Raw genomic sequence first — 22860 nt, 5'->3', positions numbered from 1 at the left:
TGGAGGTGATGGAATTCCAGTTGAGCTATTTCAAATCCTGAAAGATGATGCTGTGAAAGTGCTGCACTCAATATGCCAACAAATTTGGAAAACTCAGCATTGGCTGCAGGACTGGGAAAGGTCAGTCTTCATTCCAATCCCAAAGAAAGGGAATGCCAAAGAATGCTCAAATTACTGCACAATTGCACTCATCTCAGTTCAGTTCAGTTCAGTTCAGTCGCTCAGTCGTGTCCGACTTTCCGCGACCCCATGAATCACCACACGCTAGTAAAGTCATGCTCAAAATTCTCCAAGCTAGGCTTCAACAATATGTGAACCGTGAACTTCCAGATATTCAAGCAGGTTTTAGAAAAGGCAGAGGCACCAGAGATCAAATTGCCAACATCCGCTGGATCATGGAGAAAGCAAGAGAGTTCCAGAAAAACATCTATTTCTGCTTCATTGACTATGCCAAAGCCTTTGACTGTGTGGATCACAATAAACTGTGGGACATTCTTCAAGAGATGGGAATACCAGACCACCTGACCTGCCTCTTGAGAAACCTGTATGCAGGTCAGGAAGCAACAGTTAGAACTGGACATGGAACAACAGACTGGTTCCAAAGAGGAAAAGGAGTAAGTCAAGGTTGTATATTGTCACCTTGCTTATTTAACTTATATGCAGAGTACATCATGAGAAATGCTAGGCTGGAAGAAGCACAAGCTGGAATCAAGATTGCCGGGAGAAATATCAATAACCTCAGATATGCAGATGACACCACCCTTATGGCAGAAAGTGAAGAGGAACTAAAAAGCCTCTTGATGAAAGTGAAAGAGGAGAGTGAAAAGTTTGGCTTGAAGCTCAACATTCAGAAAACGAAGATCATGACATCTGGTCCCATCACTTCATGGGAAATAGATGGGGAAAGAGTGGAAACAGTGTCAGACTTTATTTTTGGGGGCTCCAAAATCACTGCAGATGCTGATTGCAGACATGAAATTAAAAGACGCTTACTCCTTGGAAGGAAAGTTATGACCAGCCTAGATCGCATATTAAAAAGCAAAGACATTACTTTGCCAACCAAGGTCCGTCTAGTCAAGGCTATGGTCTTTCCCGTGGTCATGTATGGATGTGAGAGTTGGACTGTGAAGAAAGCTGATCGCCGAAGAATTGATGCTTTTGAACTGTGGTGCTCGAGAAGACTCTTGAGAGTCCCTTGGATTGCAAGGAAATCCAACCAGTCCATTCTAAAGGAGATCAATCTTGGGTGTTCATTGGAAGGAGTTATGCTAAAGCTGAAACTCCAGTACTTTGGCCACCTCATGTGGCGAGTTGACTCACTGGAAAAGAGTCTGATGGTAGGAGGGATTGAGGGTGGGAGGAGACGTGGACGACAGAGGCCTGGCGTGCTGTGGCTCATGGAGTCATAAAGAGTTGTATATGATAAGCGACTGAACTGAACTGAACTGAACTGAGTCAGTCCTGAACGATATCAACCTTGTGTTCACTGGAAGGACTGATGCTGAAGCGAAGAGCCATCCTATGTGAAGAACTGATTTATTTGAAAAGACCCGATGCTAGGAATGATTGAGGGTAAGAGGAGAAGGGAGTGACAGGATGAGATGATTGGATGGCGTCACTGACTCAATGGGTGTAAGTTTGAGTAAACTCCAGGAGACAGTGAAGGACAGGGAAGCCTGGAATACTACAGTCCATGGCATCTGGTCCCATTCAGTTCAGTTCAGTTCAGTTCAGTCACTCAGTCGTGTCCGACTCTTTGCGACCCCATGAATCACAGCACGCCAGGCCCCCCTGTCCATCACCAACCCCTTGAGTTCACTCAAACTCATGTCCATCAAGTCAGTGATGCCATCCAGCCATCTCATTCTCTGTCATCCCCTTCTCCTCCCGCCCCCAATCCTTCCCAGCATCAGAGTCTTTTCCAGTGAGTCAACTCGTCGCATGAGGTGGTCAAAGTATTGGAGTTTCAGCTTTAGCATCAGTCCTTCCAATGAACACCCAGGATTGATCTCCTTTATAATGGTCTGGTTGGATCTCCTTGCAGTCCCATTACTTGACAGCAAATACACTGGGAAAGAATGGAGGCAGTGGCAAACTTTGTTTTCTTGGGTTCCAAAATCACTGCAAATGGTGACTGCAGTCATAAAATTAAAAGAAGCTTATTCCTTGGAAGAAAAGCTATGATAAGCTTAGACAGCATATTAAGAAGCAGAGACATTACTTTGCCAACAAATTCCACGTAGTCAAAGCTATTGTTTTTCTAGTAGTAACGTATGGATGTGAGAGTTGGACCATAAGGAAGGCTGAGTGCCAAATAATTGATGCTTTTGAATTGTGATGTTGAAGAAGACTCTGAGAGTCCCTTGATGTTGAAGATCAAATCAGTCAACCCTAAAGGAAATCAGTCCTGAATATTCGTTGGGAGGACTGATGCTGAGCCTGAAGCTCCAATACTTTGGCCACCTGATGCGAAGATCTGATTGATTACAGAAGACCCTGATGCTGGGAAAGATTGAAGGCAAGAGGAGAAGGGGACGACAGAGGACAAGATCGTTAGATGGCATCATTGACTCAAAGGACATGAGTTTGAGCATGCTCTGGGAGATGGTGAAGGACAGGGAAGCCTGGTGTGCTGCAGTCCAGTTTTGCAAAGAGACATGACCGAGTGACTGAACAACAAACAATCATAAGTGTATATAAGTAACAGCTATCACAGTGATGAAATTAAGGCAGTTATTAATACCAAATTCATCTGCCTTCATTCAAAGATTAGGCTTTTACTGTCTTTGTAAGACCAAAGTGTATCTGATCTGTGGATGAGGAGATAAAATTATCCAGTCTTCAAAAGCCCCATTTCTATATTTACTCTTCCAAATCAAAGTTTGTATTGCTTTTAAAATTTTTAGTTATCTGTCCTTGGGTCTATTATCTCCAAATGGGTATATTTCTGCAACTGACTTTACCAAAATCTGTAAGCATATGATTATGCCTTAAGAGCTGTGGGTAGATCCCTGGGTTGGGAAGATCCTCTGGAGAAGAAAATGGCAACCCATTTCAGTTTCTTGCCTGGAGAATCCCATGGACAAATGAGCCTGGTGGGCTACAGTTCAGAAGGCTGCAAAGAGTCAGACATGACTTAAGTGACTAACAGTTTCATTTTTTTTTTTGTTTTTCTTTAGTTCATGAAGATGTCTTAAGGCTTCTGAAAGTATTATCAGTATTAATATTGTGGTTTGGTCTGCCCGAATTGAATAAACTTTAGTAGTACACATTGTAGATAATCGTAGTTTTTTTTTATTCTTTTATTGCTTATGACTAGTACTTGATTATTTGGTTATTTTAATACATTTGATATTAGAATGGGATAGCATTACTTTTTCTTTTTAAATACAATGAAATGGAGGGATTGGAAGTCAATGTTAATGGTTTATCCTGTATAAGAAATAATCAATTCCTTTTAAAGTCAACACATAGAATGCCTCTGTATTAAACAGACATTGGAACAGATTACAATAAATAAAAAGGTTTGTGAACAAAGTGAGAAGCAGTGTTTAGACATATTAGTAAATAAGAAGACAGATTAGTAAAATCCAGGAGAGAAATCAGGATTAAAGCTATCTATCCAAAAGTCCTTTTCACAGAGATGGATATTGAGCCCTAAGTATAGATGATATGAGTTTTAGGACAAATACGTATAAGATGATTGGTTATGTTTTTCTATAATTTATCAGAGTTGTGGTGGAGGGAAAGAACAGTATACTTGGGATCTGGAGTAAAGAATTAAAATTTGGTTTTCATATAAATTCTGAGTGGTATTAGGTTATTTTTAAACATTTGAGTCTAATTTTTTCTTCTATGAAATAGGCATAGTTTATTTAATATACTTATAATAATGATTATTTTAAAATTCTTTTTTTCACATCCAAAAGACCACCTGTCTGTCATCTAATATGTTAGAATTATCACTTTGATACAATCAGGGACTATTTGATACAGTAAGTTTTTGATCTTTATTCTGGCTAGATTCTGACTTTAGTCAGTCTAAATTTACCTGTGATTTCAACTGTATTGAGCAACACCTATTACTGTAATGTAAGTCTAGGCCTATTTACTCTGGCTACTTAGGGACATAAGCATAAAACACCCGAAGGTCTCTCTCCCTCTCTTTTGCTGTCTCTCTGTCTCTTCTCTTTGTCCCACATTATCTACCTTTCTTTCTCAGCTTTACTCCATTGCCACCCACACTGGAACATACAAAAAATGTTTCTTTTGCAGGGGACAGATAGGTGGGGAGGAGTTACATTTCTGTTTCTAACCAAGAAGGAGTAACAGGGACCATATTTGCCCTTCTACATGAAGCACTAAAAATACCACCCCCCCAAAAAAAAATGTGAAATACCATTTTTTCAGATGTTGAACATCAAGCAAGATACGACAGTGATCCCTGGGAGATCAGAAATTAATGAAGTGAGCCCTATAATTTTCCAGCTTACCTTCTTGAGTGAGTTTCCAGGTAATAAAATAGGGAGAGGGAACTCATCTGAAAAGGGTTTGGGGGATGGAGTTGAGAGGCCAGGGAGAACAAGACAGCTAGTTTTCAAGTCAAATACAGAGAGGAGGAAGCAGCAGAAGAAAAGAACTTTGGAGATCTAAAGCAACAGCTCTGCACTTTCAAGTGAGTACTTATCCCTGCAGGTATATGAAGAAGCTAACTGGGGCCTGGGAAAGGATCATCCAAGAAGATTGGCGGGAATGATTTTAAGAGGTCACATAAGGTTGAAAATAAAACCAACACATTATACACCTAAAAAAAGCCACTTTGTACAACCTAAATAGTTGTACTTTTTAGTTGTTCAGTTCAGTTTTTCAGTCGTGTCTGACTCTTTGCAACCCCATGGACTGCAGCATACCAGGCCTCCCTGTCCATCACCAACTCCCGGTGTTCTCCCAAATACTTAATAAAGCTGAAAAAAGAAAGTAGATGTTTAAAAAAACACAAACATAGCACTGATATAATTACTGGATGCAGCATTTAAAAGTTATTCTATCATATAGTTAAAAAGGTAGAGAAAAATTTGAGCATGTCATTTGAGATACAAAAGATGATATTTAAGATACAGCACATGTCTTAAAAAGATAATTAATTAGATCTAGAAATGAAGGATATATCTAATACAAATATATCTACCATACTTTGGGCGGGATCAAAATAATTGGACACTGCTGAAGGAAAGATTAGTGAACTTGAAATCAGGGGAATAGTAACTCTTTATTTTTTAAAGTTCATTTATTTATTTTTAATTAATTAATTTATTTTAATTGGGGGCTAATTACTTTACAATATTGTAGCGATTTTTGCCATACATTGACATGAATCAGCCACGGGTGTACATGGGTCCCCCATCCTGAATCCCACTTCCCTCCCTATCCCATCCCTCAGGGTCATCCCAGTGCACCAGCCCTGAGTGCCTCGTCTCATACATGGAACCTGGACTGGCAATCTATTGCACATATGGTAATATATATGTTTCAGTGCTATTCTCTCAAATCATCCCACCCTCGCCTTCTCCCACAGAGTCCAAAAGTCTGTTTTTTACATCTGTGTTTCTTTTCCTGTCTCACATATAGGGTCATCGTTACCATCTTTCTAAATTCCATATATATGCATTAATATTCTGTATTGGTGTTTTTCTTTCTGACTTACTTCATTCTGTATAATAGGCTACAGTTTCATCCACCTCGTTAGAACTGATTCAAATGCATTCTTTTTAATAGCTGAGTAATATTCCATTGTGTATGTGTACCACAGCTTTCTTATCCATTCATCTGCTGATGGGCATCTAGGTTGCTTTCGTGTCCTGGCTATTGTAAACAGAGCTGCAATGAATATCTGGGTACACGTGTCTCTTTAAATTCTGGTTTCCTCGGTGTGTATGCCCAGCAGTGGGATTCCTGGGTCATATGGCAGTTCTATTTCCAGTTTTTTAAGGAATCTCCACACTGTTCTCCACAGTGCTGTAGTAGTTTGCATTCCCACCAACAGAGTAAGAGGGTTCCCTTTTCTCTGCATCCTCTCAAGCATTTATTGTTTGTAGACTTTTTGATAGCAGCCATTCTGACTGGCGTGAAATGGTACCTCATTGTGGTTTTGATTTGCATTTCTCTGATAATGTGTGATGTTGAGCATATTTTCATAAATGCAGGATAATTATTTTACAATATTGTGATGGTTTTTGCCCTACCTCAACATGAATTGGCCACAAGTATACAATAGTAACTCTTTAAAATAAAGCGAATGAAACAAAGAGAAAATAAGACTGAAAAAGTGAACGGATTGGGTGAGAAGGCTTTTAAGTAGTCTGATATACACATAATTGGAGTACAAAAAAGAAAATGCATTGGCAAAAATGTATTTAAAGAAATAGTGGATGGAAATTTTCTAAATGTGATGAAAAAATAAATATATAGTCACAAGACTATCAATAATCAGAAGAATGAGAAACAGGAAGAAAACCAGACCAAGGTTAAGATTTTTGCCAGCACCATTCTTGGCATTAGCCTTGGTTCCTCTTTAATGGAAAAGCATTACACTCAGAAATCAAAATCTGGCTATAGATGTACAATTACTATTAATGTATCACTGATCCCAAGCCCACTCAGTGGGGAATAAATGTGTTTTTTTGTATACATATGTACATGTAAATATACACACATTTACAAAAATTTATATCCATTGTTGATTTCTAAATATATACCTATATCAATCTATCTATCTTTCTATATGTATATTACTCTCTATATGTATATATTGAAGACAGTGAGCTCACACTGTCTCTAATTCTAATCCAATACCACAGAGCTTATTCTAGTTTTTCCTCTTTTTGTGTGTTTTATGCCTCCACTAGTAGAAACCTGGCTCTAACTATACCTTATATGTTTACTTGTTATTTCATCCCCTGTATATAATTTTGCTCCCATTTCTTTTGATTCGTATTACCTTCTGTCACTTCACTGTCCCTATGCTAGTATCCTTCCATTTTTTTTCTTACAAAGTGGTAATACTTTATTTGATCACAAGTAGAATTTTAATTTCAGTGTGTCTTTATAGTCAATAAATTTTAATAATGAAACTACAAAAAGTAAAATGTATATCTTTTTCAGGGCACCAATAGGAGGGGCAGGGTTTAGATAGAAGTTTAGGGGTTTATTCCTTATTTTTATTTTCCCTTTTTTATTGAAATATAGTTGACATACAGTATTAGTTTCAGATATACAACGTAATAATTCAGTACTTTAATAGAATATACTCAATTTTTGCTTGTCATGTCCAACTCTTTGCAACCCTATAGACTGTGGTATCTGTCTCAATTTAGAGTTATACAAAATAATGTATATATTTCTCTCTTCTGCTTAATGTATCCTGCTGCTTTTTTATTTTAAACATAGTGATTTGTGTCTCTTAAACCCATTCCCCTGTCTAGCTCCTTTCCCCTTGCATCTCCCCACTCTCCAGTGGGGAGCACTGGTTTATTCTCTATATCTATGAATCTCCGTTTTGTTAATACATTCATTTGTTTCATTTTTTAGATTACACATGAAATTGATAACAGTATTTTTCTTTTTCTGACTCATTTCACTAAGCACAATAAACTCTGGGTCCATCCATGTTGCTTCAAATGGCAGAATTTCATCTTTTTTGTGACTAAATAGTATATATATATGTTTGTAAATATATATGAAACTGCAAGTCACTCAGTCATGTCCTACTCTGCATACCTATGGACTGTGACCTACCAGGCTCCTCTGTCTGGAATTTTCCAGGCCAGAATAATGGAGTAGCCATTCCATTCTCCAGGGAATCTTCCCAACCCAGGGATCAAACCTAGGCCTCTTGCATTGCAGGCAGATTCTTTACCATCTGAGTCACCAGGGAAGCCCCAAATGTGTGTGTGTGTGTGTGTGTACCACATCTTCTTTATCCCTTCATTTCTTGATGGACACATAAGTTGCCTTCATATCTTGGCTATTGTAAATAGTGTTTTACTTTAGGTAAATTTTGGAAGGATTTTCAGAAGATATAACAAAGTGTCTTTAATTAGGTGACTATGATGTCACCTTAGGAGATCTATCATAATGGGGGTAAAGTGACATACAATGTTGTCCTTAGGGATGAAAGAACATGATATATTTGGTTAACTATATAGTGAATGCAGCATAGTGCATGCAGAGCAGATGGGAGAAAAACAGTGTGGGAAAGATAAAGGAAAATATGTACCAGAAGAACTTGGTTGGGACCGGATAAAGTCTCTGGGTAAAACAGAAACCAAAAATAAACAGAAAACTTGAAATCAAATAGTTCTCTCAAAAAGGGGAGTGAAAAATGTATGTTTTGTGTGTTAAGTAGACATGTGCTCTGGATTTTTTTTTGAAAAGTTTATTTCAATTTTGTTTCTGAAAGTTCACTTCCACTTCTAACACTAGTTGTCCCTACATTTTAATGTTATTTTCATAAATGATAAAGTTATTTATTACTGTGAAATTTCTTTTTAACACTTTAATTCTGTGATTTTACATATATCCTTTATTTCCATTCTTCCATTTATATTGCAAAACTTATCTCCACTATATGAGCTTATTCTGTGCAAAAGCTCAAAGATGTAATTTCCTCATCCTTTCTTCCAGAACTGTCTAGCTGTCAATTTTTTCATAGCGTCATGCACCTCTGTATTTCTCAGGCTATAGATGATAGGATTGAGCATTGGTGTAACTACTCCATAGCACAGAGCAACCAGTTTGTCAGAAGCAGTATCTTTGGACTTTGGCTTTATATACATAAAGAGGATTGACCCATAAAACATAGTCACCACTGTAATGTGGGCTGAGCAGGTGGAAAAAGCCTTTTTTCTTCCTCCAGCTGAATTGATTCTTAGTATAGTAGAAAGGATGAAAATGTAGGAGATGGAAATCAACAGTAATGGGACAAACAAAAATATTACGTTGCCTAACATTAGAGTAATCTCATTCAAGGAAATATCTGTGCAAGCTAGCTTGAGAAAGGCCAATATTTCACAAACAAAATGATTGATGACATTTTTCCCACAGAAGGGCAACCGTACTGCAAGAATTGTTTGTGTCAATGAGTTGAGAAAGCCCAGTCCCCATGAGAGAGCTGCCATTTGAATACAAAGTGCCTTGCTCATGATGATAGGGTATCTCAAAGGGATGCAGATGGCTATGTAACGGTCATATGCCATCACTGTTAGAAGTACACACTCTGTAGATGCCATGGTGAAGGAGACAGACATCTGAACAACACATCTAGCGAAGGAGATGCTTTTTTTCTGTGATAGAAAGTGTATCATTGTTGAGGGGATAAAGGAGGATGTGTACAAAATGTCAAGAAAGGAAAGATTACTGAGAAAGAAGTACATAGGGGTGTGAAGGCGGGAATCCAGGAGAGTGAGGATGATCAAAGTGTTGTTCCCCAAGAGGATCACCATGTACGTCACCAAGAACATCATGAATAGGAGTTTTTCGGCTCTTGGATACCCAGAAAGTCCCTGTAAAGTGAACTCAATGTCTGTCCAGTTGGTTCTTTCCATTTTATTTTGTGCCTGGAGTAATTCAGAAGAGACGTGGATTTAAGGAATCTATACAGTATTATCATGTGAAGTAAGATATCATTGCAGGAAGGCCAATAAGCATGTCAGTGTGTTTATAGTTGTGAGTTTAGCTTTTCAAATTCCTCTTCTAACTCATGAGTCAGGGGATAGTAGAGACACAATAATTACATTTGTAATTTATTAAAAATACAAACTCCTGAATCCTATTTCCTGAGATTATGATGTACAAGTTTTAGTCAAGGAAGAACTATTTGCATCTTAATAAACATTTATTATTTCAAACTCAGTTGACTCACATACATACTCTGAATATTGTTATTTTGGAGATAGCATGTTTAATCTCTTAAAAATGCTGATTTATTTGATTTTATACCTATCAGTCATTATTAAGAGTAACTTAGTTTACTATTTTACAGTTTATTAATATGCTCTCACATATTACTTATTTTATCATCACTGTAATTCTCTGAGGGAAATAAAGTTCATAGAGTATGTGTTCTTTATGGTTGTAGTGTTGGTAAAGCACTAATATGCAAAAAATAAAGGAATTACACGGTGGGAAAAAAAGTGTTTTGAAACAGAGTAAGTGAACAAACTACTATTCAAATCTTCACTTTCTGACTTTACATTCCCCTTTTATTAACTGCATGGTTGTTGCCCTCCCAAAATTATGCAAGTTGACTAAGGAGTGAGAATAAGCTATCTTTTCAAATAGAGCTCTCCAAATGATTTTATTTTACAACTGAGGAAGAAAATTAGCCATCTAGTGGAATATAAAACCAACCATCTAGTGGAATATTTACAGATTTAATATATGGATAAGTCACATGGGAAATCTTTGTAAAAAATTTTCCATCAGTGGATCTGAAGTGAGATCTAAGATCGAATTTATTAACATGTTTCCAGGTGCTGTTAATGCTGGTTGTCTAGAAGCACATGAATACAAGGCCTTTTAGACCATCTCGCCCTGATATTATTGGAATATGCCACTGGTGTTTCAATTCTATGTAGGATTGTAATTGAATAGCAGACAATGCAAAACTAAACATTTTGGTGGGACTTTGAGGTGAGACTTCTGTGTAAATATATTGCATTTAGTTTTGGGTTCTTTAGATTTTAGAGAGATACAAACAACAAAATTACACTCAGGGAAGTTTGCCTTTTATTTCTGTCCATATGAAAGTTATTCCTCTTCTTTATGTTGAATTTTCAGTTAGGCTCAATATTTTCCAAAACAGGAATTTGAGATTGGCTCAAGATCTGAGTTGTGCACCATAGAGTATGGATATAATAACTTTAATCTGAAAAATATTTAACTAGTAGATATTAGTAGATGACATTCTTCTTTAAAATAAGTGAAAGACTATTATTTCAAAACACCTCTCCAACTTCAATACAATCTACCTAGCTTAAAAAATATCACTAGAGGAAAACAATGATCAAATGCAGAGGATCAGATTGTTAGATAGCATCATCAACTCAATGGACATGAACTTGAGCACACTTCAGGAGATAGTGCTGGTTAGGGAAGCCTGGTGCAGTCCATGGTATTGCAAAGAGTCGGAGACAACTTAGCAACTGAACAACAATATGCTGCTTTCTATGAAAAGTCCAGTTTAGGATGTTGAGACAATTCAATCAGCATAATAGAATTTTTACATATCTGTTGGCTATGGAAAGTAGGAGTGTCAATGTATTGAAGTTGCAACCCACCTTGTAGGTATACATTTCAAAGAGGATAGGAAGTGTTGGGTATGGCAGGATATACTTTAACATGGTACTGAGATGGGAGTGTGATATGCTGTAGGCACATATATCAACTTACTCTTTCTGTGGGAATAAACATATGATATAGGCCTTGAAGGAACTTCAGTCGTCTGGGGTCTGAACGTACTGCAATTTCAGAAGGGAGATGCGAATCAAGTCAAATGCTCTCTCTATTCTTTTCTATGAAACATCTTCTAAAAGGTGATTTCTATTTGGAAATTACTTATAGAAAATAAATGTGGTATGCATTTGGTATCCTAACAACTCTTAGATAACTGCTGCAAAATATTTCACTTGCAAACTTTTTAAAAAGATACCACTGATCTGTTTCACGGTTTTCACATGGAGTGGGGGAGGAGGGAAGGGTAAAAAATGATACAGAGGAAATAATTTTCATTACTATTGCAATGCTAATATACCTTTTCAAAAGCAATCAGCAAGACACTCTGTTAAATTTCATTGTGCCTTAAATATTTCCCCCATTTAACTTTACATCCCTAAAATGGAATCCCAGAATCTGGGTTTTTTTGTTTTTTTTTAAGCTTTTTGGTAGTTTCTAATAAAATTGGTTTTCTTGGTGTCTGTATATTGGCTAATTCCACTTTTACTAGATCTTTGGCATTACTGAAAATTATCTTTTAAAAGTTTTTCATTCTTGTCTAATTCTAGGAGAATTGTTATATAACTATACTATAGTCATTCCCTGGGCCATTATGCACCTGTTAATATAATATTTTTGAGAAATTTATACTGATACAAAATGGTATTTCAATTATTTAAAAATGATTAGGTAAAAACAGAAACAAAACAGTTAGAACATTGTTTGTAAAACTTAAATCACCTAGACAGAATAGAAAGAAAGACTGGAAAGAAGTATCCGAAACATTCATGGTTGTCTTAAGAGACATTTTTCTACTTTTATGAATTATCCAAACTTTTAAAGTAAATGTGCATAAATGAAAAATACAATAAGAAAGAGAAAAACACTTAAGCAGGTGTCCAATTTTGTTAGGAATAATAACTCAGAGCAGAAAATATTAAAACAGTATAATCAGTATAGTGATTGCTTTAGGTGTCTAGAGACTACATGTTAAGGCTGAGTTGTATACTGTGCCTTGACCAGTTATCCATGGGAATCCCCTATTTCTGGTAGACCTAAAGCATTTATTATCCTTGCTCTTCAAATCTTCCAGGTTAATAGTGTTTATTGTCTTCAGGAAGTAAACCAAGATAAAAAACTTGAGTTCTTGACTTAGTTGTATATTCTCAGAAGAAATTACAGATCACTGGGGCCTAGAACAGAACTGTCACTAGATGAAATTCTTATCCATTAAGGTCCTGAAGTGGCCTGAATCCTAGCTGTCCTCCAATCCCTTTCATCCAACTCCTGAACTTTTAGAAGAAACCACTCTGTGGCCCAGTGCTGTGGGACTTCATCCAGGCACAATTTTAGTGTTATAACAAATCTACGACTTTTCTATCCAAGACGTAACTCAAGCTCTCTAATTTTCTTTAAAGACCTCTAACTTTCTTAATGTTTTTCCCCCTCTGTTCTATGGAAGATCTAACATTTAAAGTGATAAGATTTCAGTGAAAAACAGATACCATCTATAACCTAAATTTTCACTAGAGTAAATAATTCTGTTATCCTCTAAAGTTCCTATAAAAAGATTAGGTGAGGCATTGATATTTTGCACAGATAAATGGATTTCCCAGCTCTCAATTTATAGTTTTTATGAACTCTAATCAATTAATATACAAGGCAAAGAGTATTATTTTAGCTCACCAAGAGATGAGTAATTGAAACATGAAGTCCTAGTCTCTTAGGCACTTCGTATAATTTTTATCATTTAACTTTCAGAATAGTCCCCATGTTATTATGAATTTTTTAACAATGAAGAAATTATTTTGAGATTTCAAAAGTCAAGTACAATTTTCAGTATCTTATAGTTGGTACGTACCAGAACTGATTTAAACCCTTATATTTATTATCCCAAGCTCCCCTTTTTTACCACTGTGTAACAGTGTTTACATATTTATTAATTATTATATAAAATTACTATTTAATATGATGCACTTAACTATCATAAAGACCCATGTAGTAAATATATACATAAAATATATATTTGCTTCTTTTAAAAACATTGAAGACTTTCATTGTCTTCCACTTATGAAGACATTATCATAATAATGAATTCAAATAAAAAACATGCCCCAAACATTTTTTTTTCCTGGTTTAGTATAGAGAATTAAACTCTAGGTAGTGGAATTGATTAATTATATTAATGAGATGAGAACTCAAAAAGTTTTAGTACTTTCATTTGCTTTGGTCTTCCTGAGTCACACTAACCCTCATATTTACTTCTGAATTCTATTGCATATTTTTTGTTTCTGGTCCTATTTTTATCATAAGCATCTTTAACTAATGTATCCTCAAAATCTTATTGAGCATAATTTATGTATGAATAATGTATAAATCACCAGGGAGTCTTTAGATACTTTTTTCTTAACATTTTCGTGACCTCCATACTTGTCAGTACTCAAATAAAGTATTCATTAACCTATTATTTACAAAGGTCTTTTGCATTGCAGGCAACTTCCTTTGCCTCACTTTTCCTTGGAATATTTTGGGATTTAAATGAAAATTAAGTGGTCTCCTGGTCTTGGAGATGGTGCCTGTTTTTTAAATGTTTGTTTACTTTACACATGTATAAACATATAATATTTTCAAAATCCTATGTGCAATGGTCCCCTCACTCAAAAGTTTTTATATTTATTGATAGACTGTTTTTCTTTTTAAATAATTTAAATAAGAACTTCTCAATTTTTCTTACCTGTGGCTGAGTTTTAAAGTCATTCACAGCATTCCATTCTATTAAGTAATAGAAAAAATTCTCAAGAATTTGAATTTTTTGTGCATAATTAAAATAAGGCCAGAAGATTCTAAATTTGAAAGACAATTTATTTCTTCTCAAAAAGAAACATGAGAAAGAACAGCCACAATCAATTAGTCTGTACATGAATATTCTTAAGAGGCATGAGGGAAATAAAACATATAAAAAAAAATCAGTGATGCAACTCTAGTTTCCTATGATTTGCCTTAAAGTTGACACTTACTCAAGAGACTCAGACTTTTCTGGAAGATAATTTAGCACTTATTTTTACAAACTTCTTTAGTCCCTAAGGTTGTGAGTCAGAAACTTAGGATTCTCTAGAGATAAAGTTCCCCACTTCTGCTCCATATGAAACTCCAATTATCCTGAATTAAAAAATTCTTTCCCAGCCATACATTTCTTGGAATATTCTGTGAATAAATCTATTTAATGGCCTCAGCATATATTGGGACTTAAATCAGAACATGTCCAGAAGTTCTCAGAAATGTTAAATTTTCACCTAAGAATTTATCTTTATATTCCACAAATAATCCTAGGTAAACATTGGTAAAATCATAAATAAGCCTCATTCTATCTCTTTAAACTATTTTTATCATCCATATTTTTATTAATTCTCAACCACATATAAATAATTTTTATTTATACCAGTATGGATAAATTTTAATTAGCATTCATTTTCCATTTTAAGTCAATAATTTTCTATGACTTTTCAGTCTTATAACTTTCCTTTTTAATCTTTTAAGAATAATCTAGCCTTACTTTTAATATAGTTGGATGCTGGGAGCCAGTGAGGGAAATCCTACCCGTGGCAAAGGTCAATTGGGGAAGAGGCCTGACGGGCAAAGGCTAATGAGGACTCGAGGAACCCCCTGGACTTACCCGAGCATCTACCCCAAAGAAAACCGGAGTCTGACTGCCTTACTATCTTACGTCTCTTACCAAGTCCTCTAATACTTACAGGGGCTTCCCCCCCACCACCTTTCTCTGAAAACATTAATTCAGAGCTGTAGTTAAAAAGTTCTCCTCGGCTTAATAGGAGTGTTCCAATCCAAGCCCCTCTGATAGCTTTCTAACTTGCATGACAAGTTTGTCCGGGCTCTTACAACTACGAATGTGACTGTTTACAGCCTCCCAGCCATGCAAGGACAGAAAGCCTAATATTCTAAACTACAGGAATTTGTTGAAGAAGTTAAAATCATTAGAATAGTACTAAAAAAGATTTCATTGTTGAATCAATGCTTGCTGCAAAGTTTCCTCTATCTATTGTATCCTTGGAAATATATTAATCACATATAGAGAAAATAAGTAGTAGCCTTTGATTTAACCACATCAGATCTTAAGTTAATAAATTCTTTTCTTGTAGCTCACTACACCCTTGCCTTATAGGAATGTAACTTTGTCATGTGTCTTTGGAGAATAGTCCCTGACTTTAGGAAAATCACTTTGAAAGAATATAAGCCTTTTTCTAGCTAACTAACCTTTGTTAGGAGAGAGGGCCATAAACTGTTAGCAGGCCCCCTGGCCAGAAGATGATGTAAACCACCTAAAACTTTTGTATATCACGAGACATACAAAAATAAGCCCTGATCCTGATAAGGGTCAAGACTGCTGACCCCGCGTGATTTTGGCGTGACTCTATACCTCCCTTTCTCTATTTTTTATGTGCACAACTTAAGGTATAAAAGCAGCACTGGAAAATAAAGTTTTGGGCCTTGCTCACTGAAGCTTGGTCTCCCCATGTCGTTCTTTCTCTTTTTCCGTCCTTTTCTCTATTTTCCTTTTTCTGGTTGAGATCCTTGGAGCACTGGGCCCTCTGCGTTTACTTATCTGCCTGGGCTTCTAAGACCCACTCGAGGGGGTGCTCTGGTGGGGTGCCTTCAGTGATTCAAGAGGGCACCTGTGGCCTATGTAAACAGAGCAAACCCCGTGCTGGGGTTTTATTGGTTTCCTGCATAAACCAAGGAATCATCAGCCCCTGGCTCTCTCTCTCTCTCTCTCTCTCTCTCTCACTGACGCCGACGCTGTTCATCCCGAGGATACCCTGGGTCCATATTGAGGCAGGTCCCTGATAGTTGGATATTCTAATTTGTTTTTAATATTTTGAGATTTTGAAATAATGACCATTGATATCTATATATCAGGGCAGTCTAATCTGCTTTTCCTTGTACTGGGAATAACTTAAGGTTCAACTCTGAATATGGGATTACAGAATGGAGAGATATGAATTTAGAGAATCCTTAGTACATATGCAAAATTATTTTTCCAAAACAACATTTTATTACCCTGCTACAGCTATAGTTGCAGAAACCATTTGTATATATTTTCCAGAACTAGAGAATGTATTAATTTTTTTCCTATTTGTATAAAATATTACTTTTTCTTTTTATTCTATGATTGCTAGTTAGATTTACCATATCCCTTATATTTATTACTTATATTTACTCTTTTATTTTGTATCAATACTCTTTGCTTAACTATCTCTTAGTATTTTGATAGTTTTCCTCTTAATTTGCATGAACACTTAATAAATTACCACTTTTCTCTTAAAATTTCTACAAATACTTTTCCAGTTTGTGTTTTCCCTTCTTATTTTTGACATAGTATTTAAATTTTCATTGAGAGTTTCATATTATCCCTGAAAAATGTAAGTGAAATTTTCTTCTATAATTTTATTTGGTTTCATTTAATCCATATGATAATTATGTTGTTTTATGACTAATGCATGGAATAGACTGATTTTTTAAAATATTAACTATTTTTTCCAAAATACTTTCTTAAAACATATCATGCTCTTTTCCCATTATTCATTTACCTAGTATTTTTTGAGCACTTGTTATGGGTCAGGCAGTAGGGTCAACTTTGGGCTGGAATGGGACATAATTAATAGAAAAAGACAGTTCCAAAATTCTAAAGATAAATATGGGAAGCACTGGAAAAGACCCTGATGCTGGGAAAGATTGAGGGCAGGAGGAGAAGGGGATAACATAGATTGAGATGGTTAGATGGCATCACCAACTCAATGAACATGAATTTGACAGACTCTGGGGGATAGTGAAAGACAAGGAAGGCTGTCATGCTGCAGTCGATGGGGTTGCAAAGAGTTGGACATAACATAACATAACATAACATAACATAACATAACATAACATTTGTAACCTGTATACGAGACAGCAAAAGAGACACAGATGTATAGAACAGTCTTTGGGACTCTGTGGGAGAGGGTGAGGGTGGGATGATTTGGGAGAATGGCACTGAAATATGTATATTATCATATGTGAAACGAATCGCCAGTTCAGGGTCGATGCATGTTTCAGGATGCTCGGGGCTGGTGTGCGGGGATGACCCAGAGGGAGGATAAGGGAGGAGGGTGGTGGGAGGGGGGTTCAGGAAGGGGAACTCATGTACACCCGGGGTGGATTCATGTCAATGTATGGCAAAACCAACCAATATAATATTGTAAAATAATTAGCCCCCAATAAAAAAATATAACATAGCGACTGAACCACAAAAATGGGAAGCATTTCATTGCAGGTCATGAAATTCCAATGTTTATCTGTAATTTATATCCTGTTATGCTTAATAGTAAATCATAAGCATTTTCACATATATCAGATACTCAGGAAATAATTCATAATGCCTATATATTACTCTATTATATACATGCTTCAACATTTATTTAATCTATTTTCAAATAATGGACATATACCATGCTTTGATAATTTTTTTTAAAAATTAGGATTGTGAGGTTTTTAGGATTGTGGGAGTATTTTAGGATTGTGAGGTTCCTTCTGAGAAAGAAAGACCTTTTGGTACACTAGAGAAAATCAATAGCAAAAGAACTGTGGCAGAAGAATGGATAAGTGACCCGGAAAACAGAATGTTAGAATTTACTGCTGCAAAAAAGATTATAGAAAAAAGAATGAAGAAAATGAAGGCAGTCTAAGATACCTCTGGGACAACATTAAACATCCAAACATTCACATTGTACTGGTCTCAGGAGAAGAGAGATAGAAAGGACCTGAGAAAATGTTTGAAGAGATAGTAGCTGTAAACTTCCCTAACATGGGAGAGGAAATAACCAGGTCCAGGAAGTGTAGAATCTGCACAGAATAAACCCAAGGAGGAACAAACCATGATACATAGTAATCAAACTAACAATAATTAAAGATGAAGATAAAATATTAAAAGCAACAAGGGAACAAAGACAAATAACACACAAGGAACTCCCATAAGGTTATCAACTGATTTCTCAAGAGAATCTATGCAAGTCGAAAGGGAATGGAAAGACCTATTTATTTATTTATTTTTTAATTTATCTTTTTTTTTTTTTATTGGAGGCCAATTATTTTACAATATTATATTAGTTGGTTTTGCCATACATTAACATGAATCCACCCCGGTTGTACATGAGTTCCCCTTCCTGAACCCCCCTCCCACCTCCCTCCTCCCCTTATCCTCCCTCTGGGTCATCCCCGCACACCAGCCCTGAGCATCCTGTAACATGCATCGACCCTGAACTGGCGATTCGTTTCACATATGACAACATACATGTTTCAATGCCATTCTCCCAAATCATCCCACCCTCACCCTCTCCCACAGAGTCCCAAAGACTGTTCTATACATCTGTGTCTCTTTTGCTGTCTTGTATACAGGGTTATCATTTCCATCTTTCTAAATTCCATATATATGCATTAGTATACTGTATTGGTGTTTTTCTTTCTATTTAAAGTGATGAAAGGCAAGAATCTACAGCCAAGAATACACTTGCCAAGAATACCCAGCAAGACTGTCATTCAGATTTGACAGAGGAATCAAAAATTTCACAGACAAGTGAAAATTAAGAGAATTCAGCACCACCAAACTTTACAACAAATGCTAAAGGAACTTCTCTAAGCAGGGAATACAAAAAAAGGGAAAGACCTACAAGAAATAAACCCAATTAGGAAAATGATAATAGGATCATCATGTCAATAATTACCCTAAATGTAAATGGATTAAGTGCACCAACCAAAAGGCATAGACTGGCTAGGCAGATGAAAACATGTGTGTGTGTGCACTTTCACTTACCACAGCACTCTACTTAACTCCCAAATTGTATGTATTTTGTATTGTTAGGTTAATCATGTTTCCATTATGGCTTGCAGTTTTAATTATCTTTTATTTTTTGCTATTTCTGGCTATTGATTATGGAAACTTATAAACATCTTTTACTATTGTGATTATATAACTATTCCACTTGCTGGTGCTGTCTGAGGGTGACTTAGAGTTTTATTTTCTAAGAGGATATACAACTTGATGAGTAACAAGGCCTCATGGCCTCCAGAAACTATATCTGAACATGTCCATTTGTTTGCATATAGGGCAAGCCTGGCTCACCTAGCACAGGAGGGGTCTCTTGACCTCCTCTCAGATCCTGGGCTCCGCCAGGGGTCAGGCTTTGCACCTGGAGGCATGAGGCACGAGAAGGTGAACACTGTGGGGCCGGGAACATTAGCAAGAGCTTCAGCTCAAGCTGTCTCGAACTCTAGCCTCAGCTTTTCCACGGTCCCATGGAGACATGGTCGAGAACTTACCTTGGTTTGTTCTGCTTCCCTGATAGCTCACTTGGTAAAGAATCCACCTGCAATGCAGGAGACCCTGGTTTGATTCCTAGGTTGGGAAGATTCCCCTGGAGAAGGGATAGGCTACCTACTCCAGTACTCTTGGCTTCCCTTGTGGCTCAGCTGGTAAAGAATCTGCCTGCAACGTGGAAGACCTGGGTTCAATCCCTGGGTTGGAAAGATCCCCTGGAGAAGGGAAAGGTAACCCATTCCAGTTCTGGCCTGGAGAATTCCATGGACTGTATAGCCCATGGAGTCGCAAAGAGTTGTACACAACTGAGCAACTTTCACTATGTAACTATTGTTTGTTTTAATACCACTGTATCATGATTGATCAACAGAAAATAATAGAATTCTTTATCACTACAACTACCATTTAATAGAAAATCCTGTAATCACTTTTAAAAATCCAAATGCACTTTAGAATTTTCTTGGAATTTTTTTAAAAATACAAATGCCCTGGTATTGGTTTTTTCTCCAGAACTCCAGATGTGATTCTAACAAGCACCTCTGTTTTAAAAAACTGAACTATATGATGATCTTTAACTTTTATCTAGTTTCACTTTTCTATTTCATAGTCAGTGCTCCCATTTCATTAAGTTTATGTTTTTCAATTTCTCCATCTCTTTTTGTTGTTCTTTCTCAGTTCAGTTCAGTCACTCAGTTGTGTCCGACTCTTTGCAACCCCATGAATCACAGCACGCCAGGCCTCGCTGTCTATCACCAACTCCCAGCGTCCACCCAAACCCATGTCCATTGTGTCGGTGATGCCATCCAGCCATCTAATCCTCTGTTGTCCCCTTCTCCTCCTGCCCCCAATCTTTCCTAGCATCAGGGTCTTTTCAAATGAGTCAGCTGTTCGCATCAGGTAGCCAAACAAATCAGACTTAAATTGAAGAAAGTGGGGAAAACCACTAGACCATCCAGGTATGACCTAAATCAAATCCCTTATGACTATACAGTAGAAGTGAGAAATAGATTTAAGGGACTAGATCTGATAGAGTGCCTGATGAACTATGGATGGAGGTTCATGACATTGTACAGGAGACAGGGAGCAAGACCATCCCCAAGAAAAAGAAATGCAAAAAGCAAAATGGCTGTCTGAGGAGGCCTTACAAATAGCTGTGAAAAGAAGAGAGGTGAAAGGCAAAGGAGAAAAGGAAAGATATACCCATTTGAATGCAGAGTTCCAAAGAACAGCAAGGAGAGAGAAGAAAGCCTTCCTCAGCGATCAATGCAAAGAAATAGAGGAAAACAATAAAATGGGAAAGACTAGAGATCTCTTCAAGAAAATTAGAGTTCTTTCTCAAGCCTCTATCAAATGTAGTAGAGAAGGTTTTATATACATATATATAAAAGTAGTATGTATAATAGTGAAGTGAAAGTCACTCAGTCGTGTCCGACTCTTGCGACCCCATGGACTGTAGCCCACAAGATTCCTCTGTCCATGGGATTCTCCAGGCAAGAATACTGGAGTGGCATATATATTAGAAAACTTATGAATTTTTGCTTAGCTAAAAAATTCATGCAGTTTGGTCCCACTTGTTTGACTAAGTATGAATAGAATGCTAGATTTCTAATTTATATTCACTCAAAAACTTTAATATAGTTCCATTTATTCTTGCATCTGGTATTACTGATTAAAGTCTAGAAAACTTTTGGTGTTTTTTTAAAAAAAATGAATGAGGCTTGAAACTTCTAATTCAATTCTGAGAATATAAAGAAATACTATGTTGTAAAAAATAATACCAGGAAATTAACATGTGATAAAGTATTATTAACTAAAGATTTTGTTCAAATTTTTAAAATTTTGTGCTAGTGTCCATTATTTGTTTTCTTACCTTATTCAAGATTCTACATTGTACTTAGTTACATTGAACAGCTTCAATGGCATACAACAAAATCTGATAAATTCTCTTTTCATTTTTACTGGTACAAATATTTTCTAATTTTCCTTGTTATGGCTTCTTAGATATACCCATCATTTAAAAGTGGACATTTAATTTCCAAATATGGGGTTTTAAAAGTATATCTGATATTAATTTCTCATTTAAATCCTTCATTCTCTGCTATTACCATTGTTTTCTTTAAATATTTTAACTTTATTGAGGCTTTCAATAGCCAAGTCAAAGATCTCTCTTGGTAAATGTCACATTGCACTCAAAAATATGTGTTTACTGGGGACGGAACAAGATGGCGGAGGAATAGGACGGCGAGACCACTCTCTCCTCCACAAATTCATCAAAAGAACATTTGAACGCGGAGTAAAGTCCACAAAACAACTTCTGAATGCTGGCAGAGGACGTCAGACACCCAGAAAAGCAGCCCATTGTCTTCCAAAGGAGGTAGGAAAAAACATAAAAGATAAAAAGCGAGACAAAAGAAGTAAGGACAGAGCTCCGTCCCGGGAAGGGAGGCTTTAAAAAGAGAGGTTTCCAAACACCAGGAAACACTCTCACTGGCGAATCTGTGGCGAGCCTTGGAAGATCAGAGGGCCACAGAACCCTCTTTTTTTTTAAGATTTTTTTAAAACCCACAGACTACCAGCCAAACGGTAACTCCCAGCGGAGAAGCAGCGCAGACGCCTGCATACACCATTAGCAAGCGGGGGCTGGGCAGGGAGGAGCCGGCTGAACTGCTTAGAGAGAGGACTGGGCTTGAATGCCACGAGAAAAATTTGAGAGAACTGGGAGAGCAAAGCAGACTGTGGGATAGCTTCCCCACGAAAAGGTGGAAAGCTCTAACCTAAGATTCGGCCAGACCCGCTCACAGAATAAAGGACTGAGCAGAGCGAGCCGGCTGCGGTCGGCCCATCCCCCATCCCCTGCTGAGACAGGCAGGGAGCGCAGCCAGAGCCAGAGCGGGCAACAGTGGCCCCAGAAAGGCATCTGATACCAACTGCAGACAGGCTTGTTGCTAATCAGGACTTCTTGGGCTCAGGCCGGTCGATATCCCCCTGAGAAGGTGCGCCGGTTG

At 36.9% G+C, this 22860-nt stretch overlaps 1 protein-coding gene across 1 annotated transcript; it reads right to left on the bottom strand.

Annotated features, from left to right (window-relative positions):
- Window positions 1–8666: 8666 nt before the first annotated feature.
- LOC148777463 (olfactory receptor 13D1-like) lies at window positions 8667–9602 on the bottom strand. The gene has a single exon (XM_088837747.1). It carries the CDS (start codon window positions 9600–9602, stop codon window positions 8667–8669), a length of 936 nt encoding a protein of 311 aa, XP_088693873.1.
- Window positions 9603–22860: the final 13258 nt, after the last annotated feature.

The sequence above is a fragment of the Moschus berezovskii genome, chromosome 7 (genome assembly GCF_049115385.1).
Source record: "Moschus berezovskii isolate FMDL1 chromosome 7, NW_MosBer_1.0, whole genome shotgun sequence".
In the NCBI taxonomy this organism is placed as follows: Eukaryota; Metazoa; Chordata; class Mammalia; order Artiodactyla; family Moschidae; genus Moschus; species Moschus berezovskii.
This window is presented reverse-complemented; position numbering and strand designations above follow the sequence as displayed.

Excerpts from the sequence above, each read along its gene's own strand:
- LOC148777463 (XM_088837747.1), bottom strand. The coding sequence starts at position 9,602 with ATGGAAAGAACCAACTGGACAGACATTGAGTTCACTTTACAGGGACTT.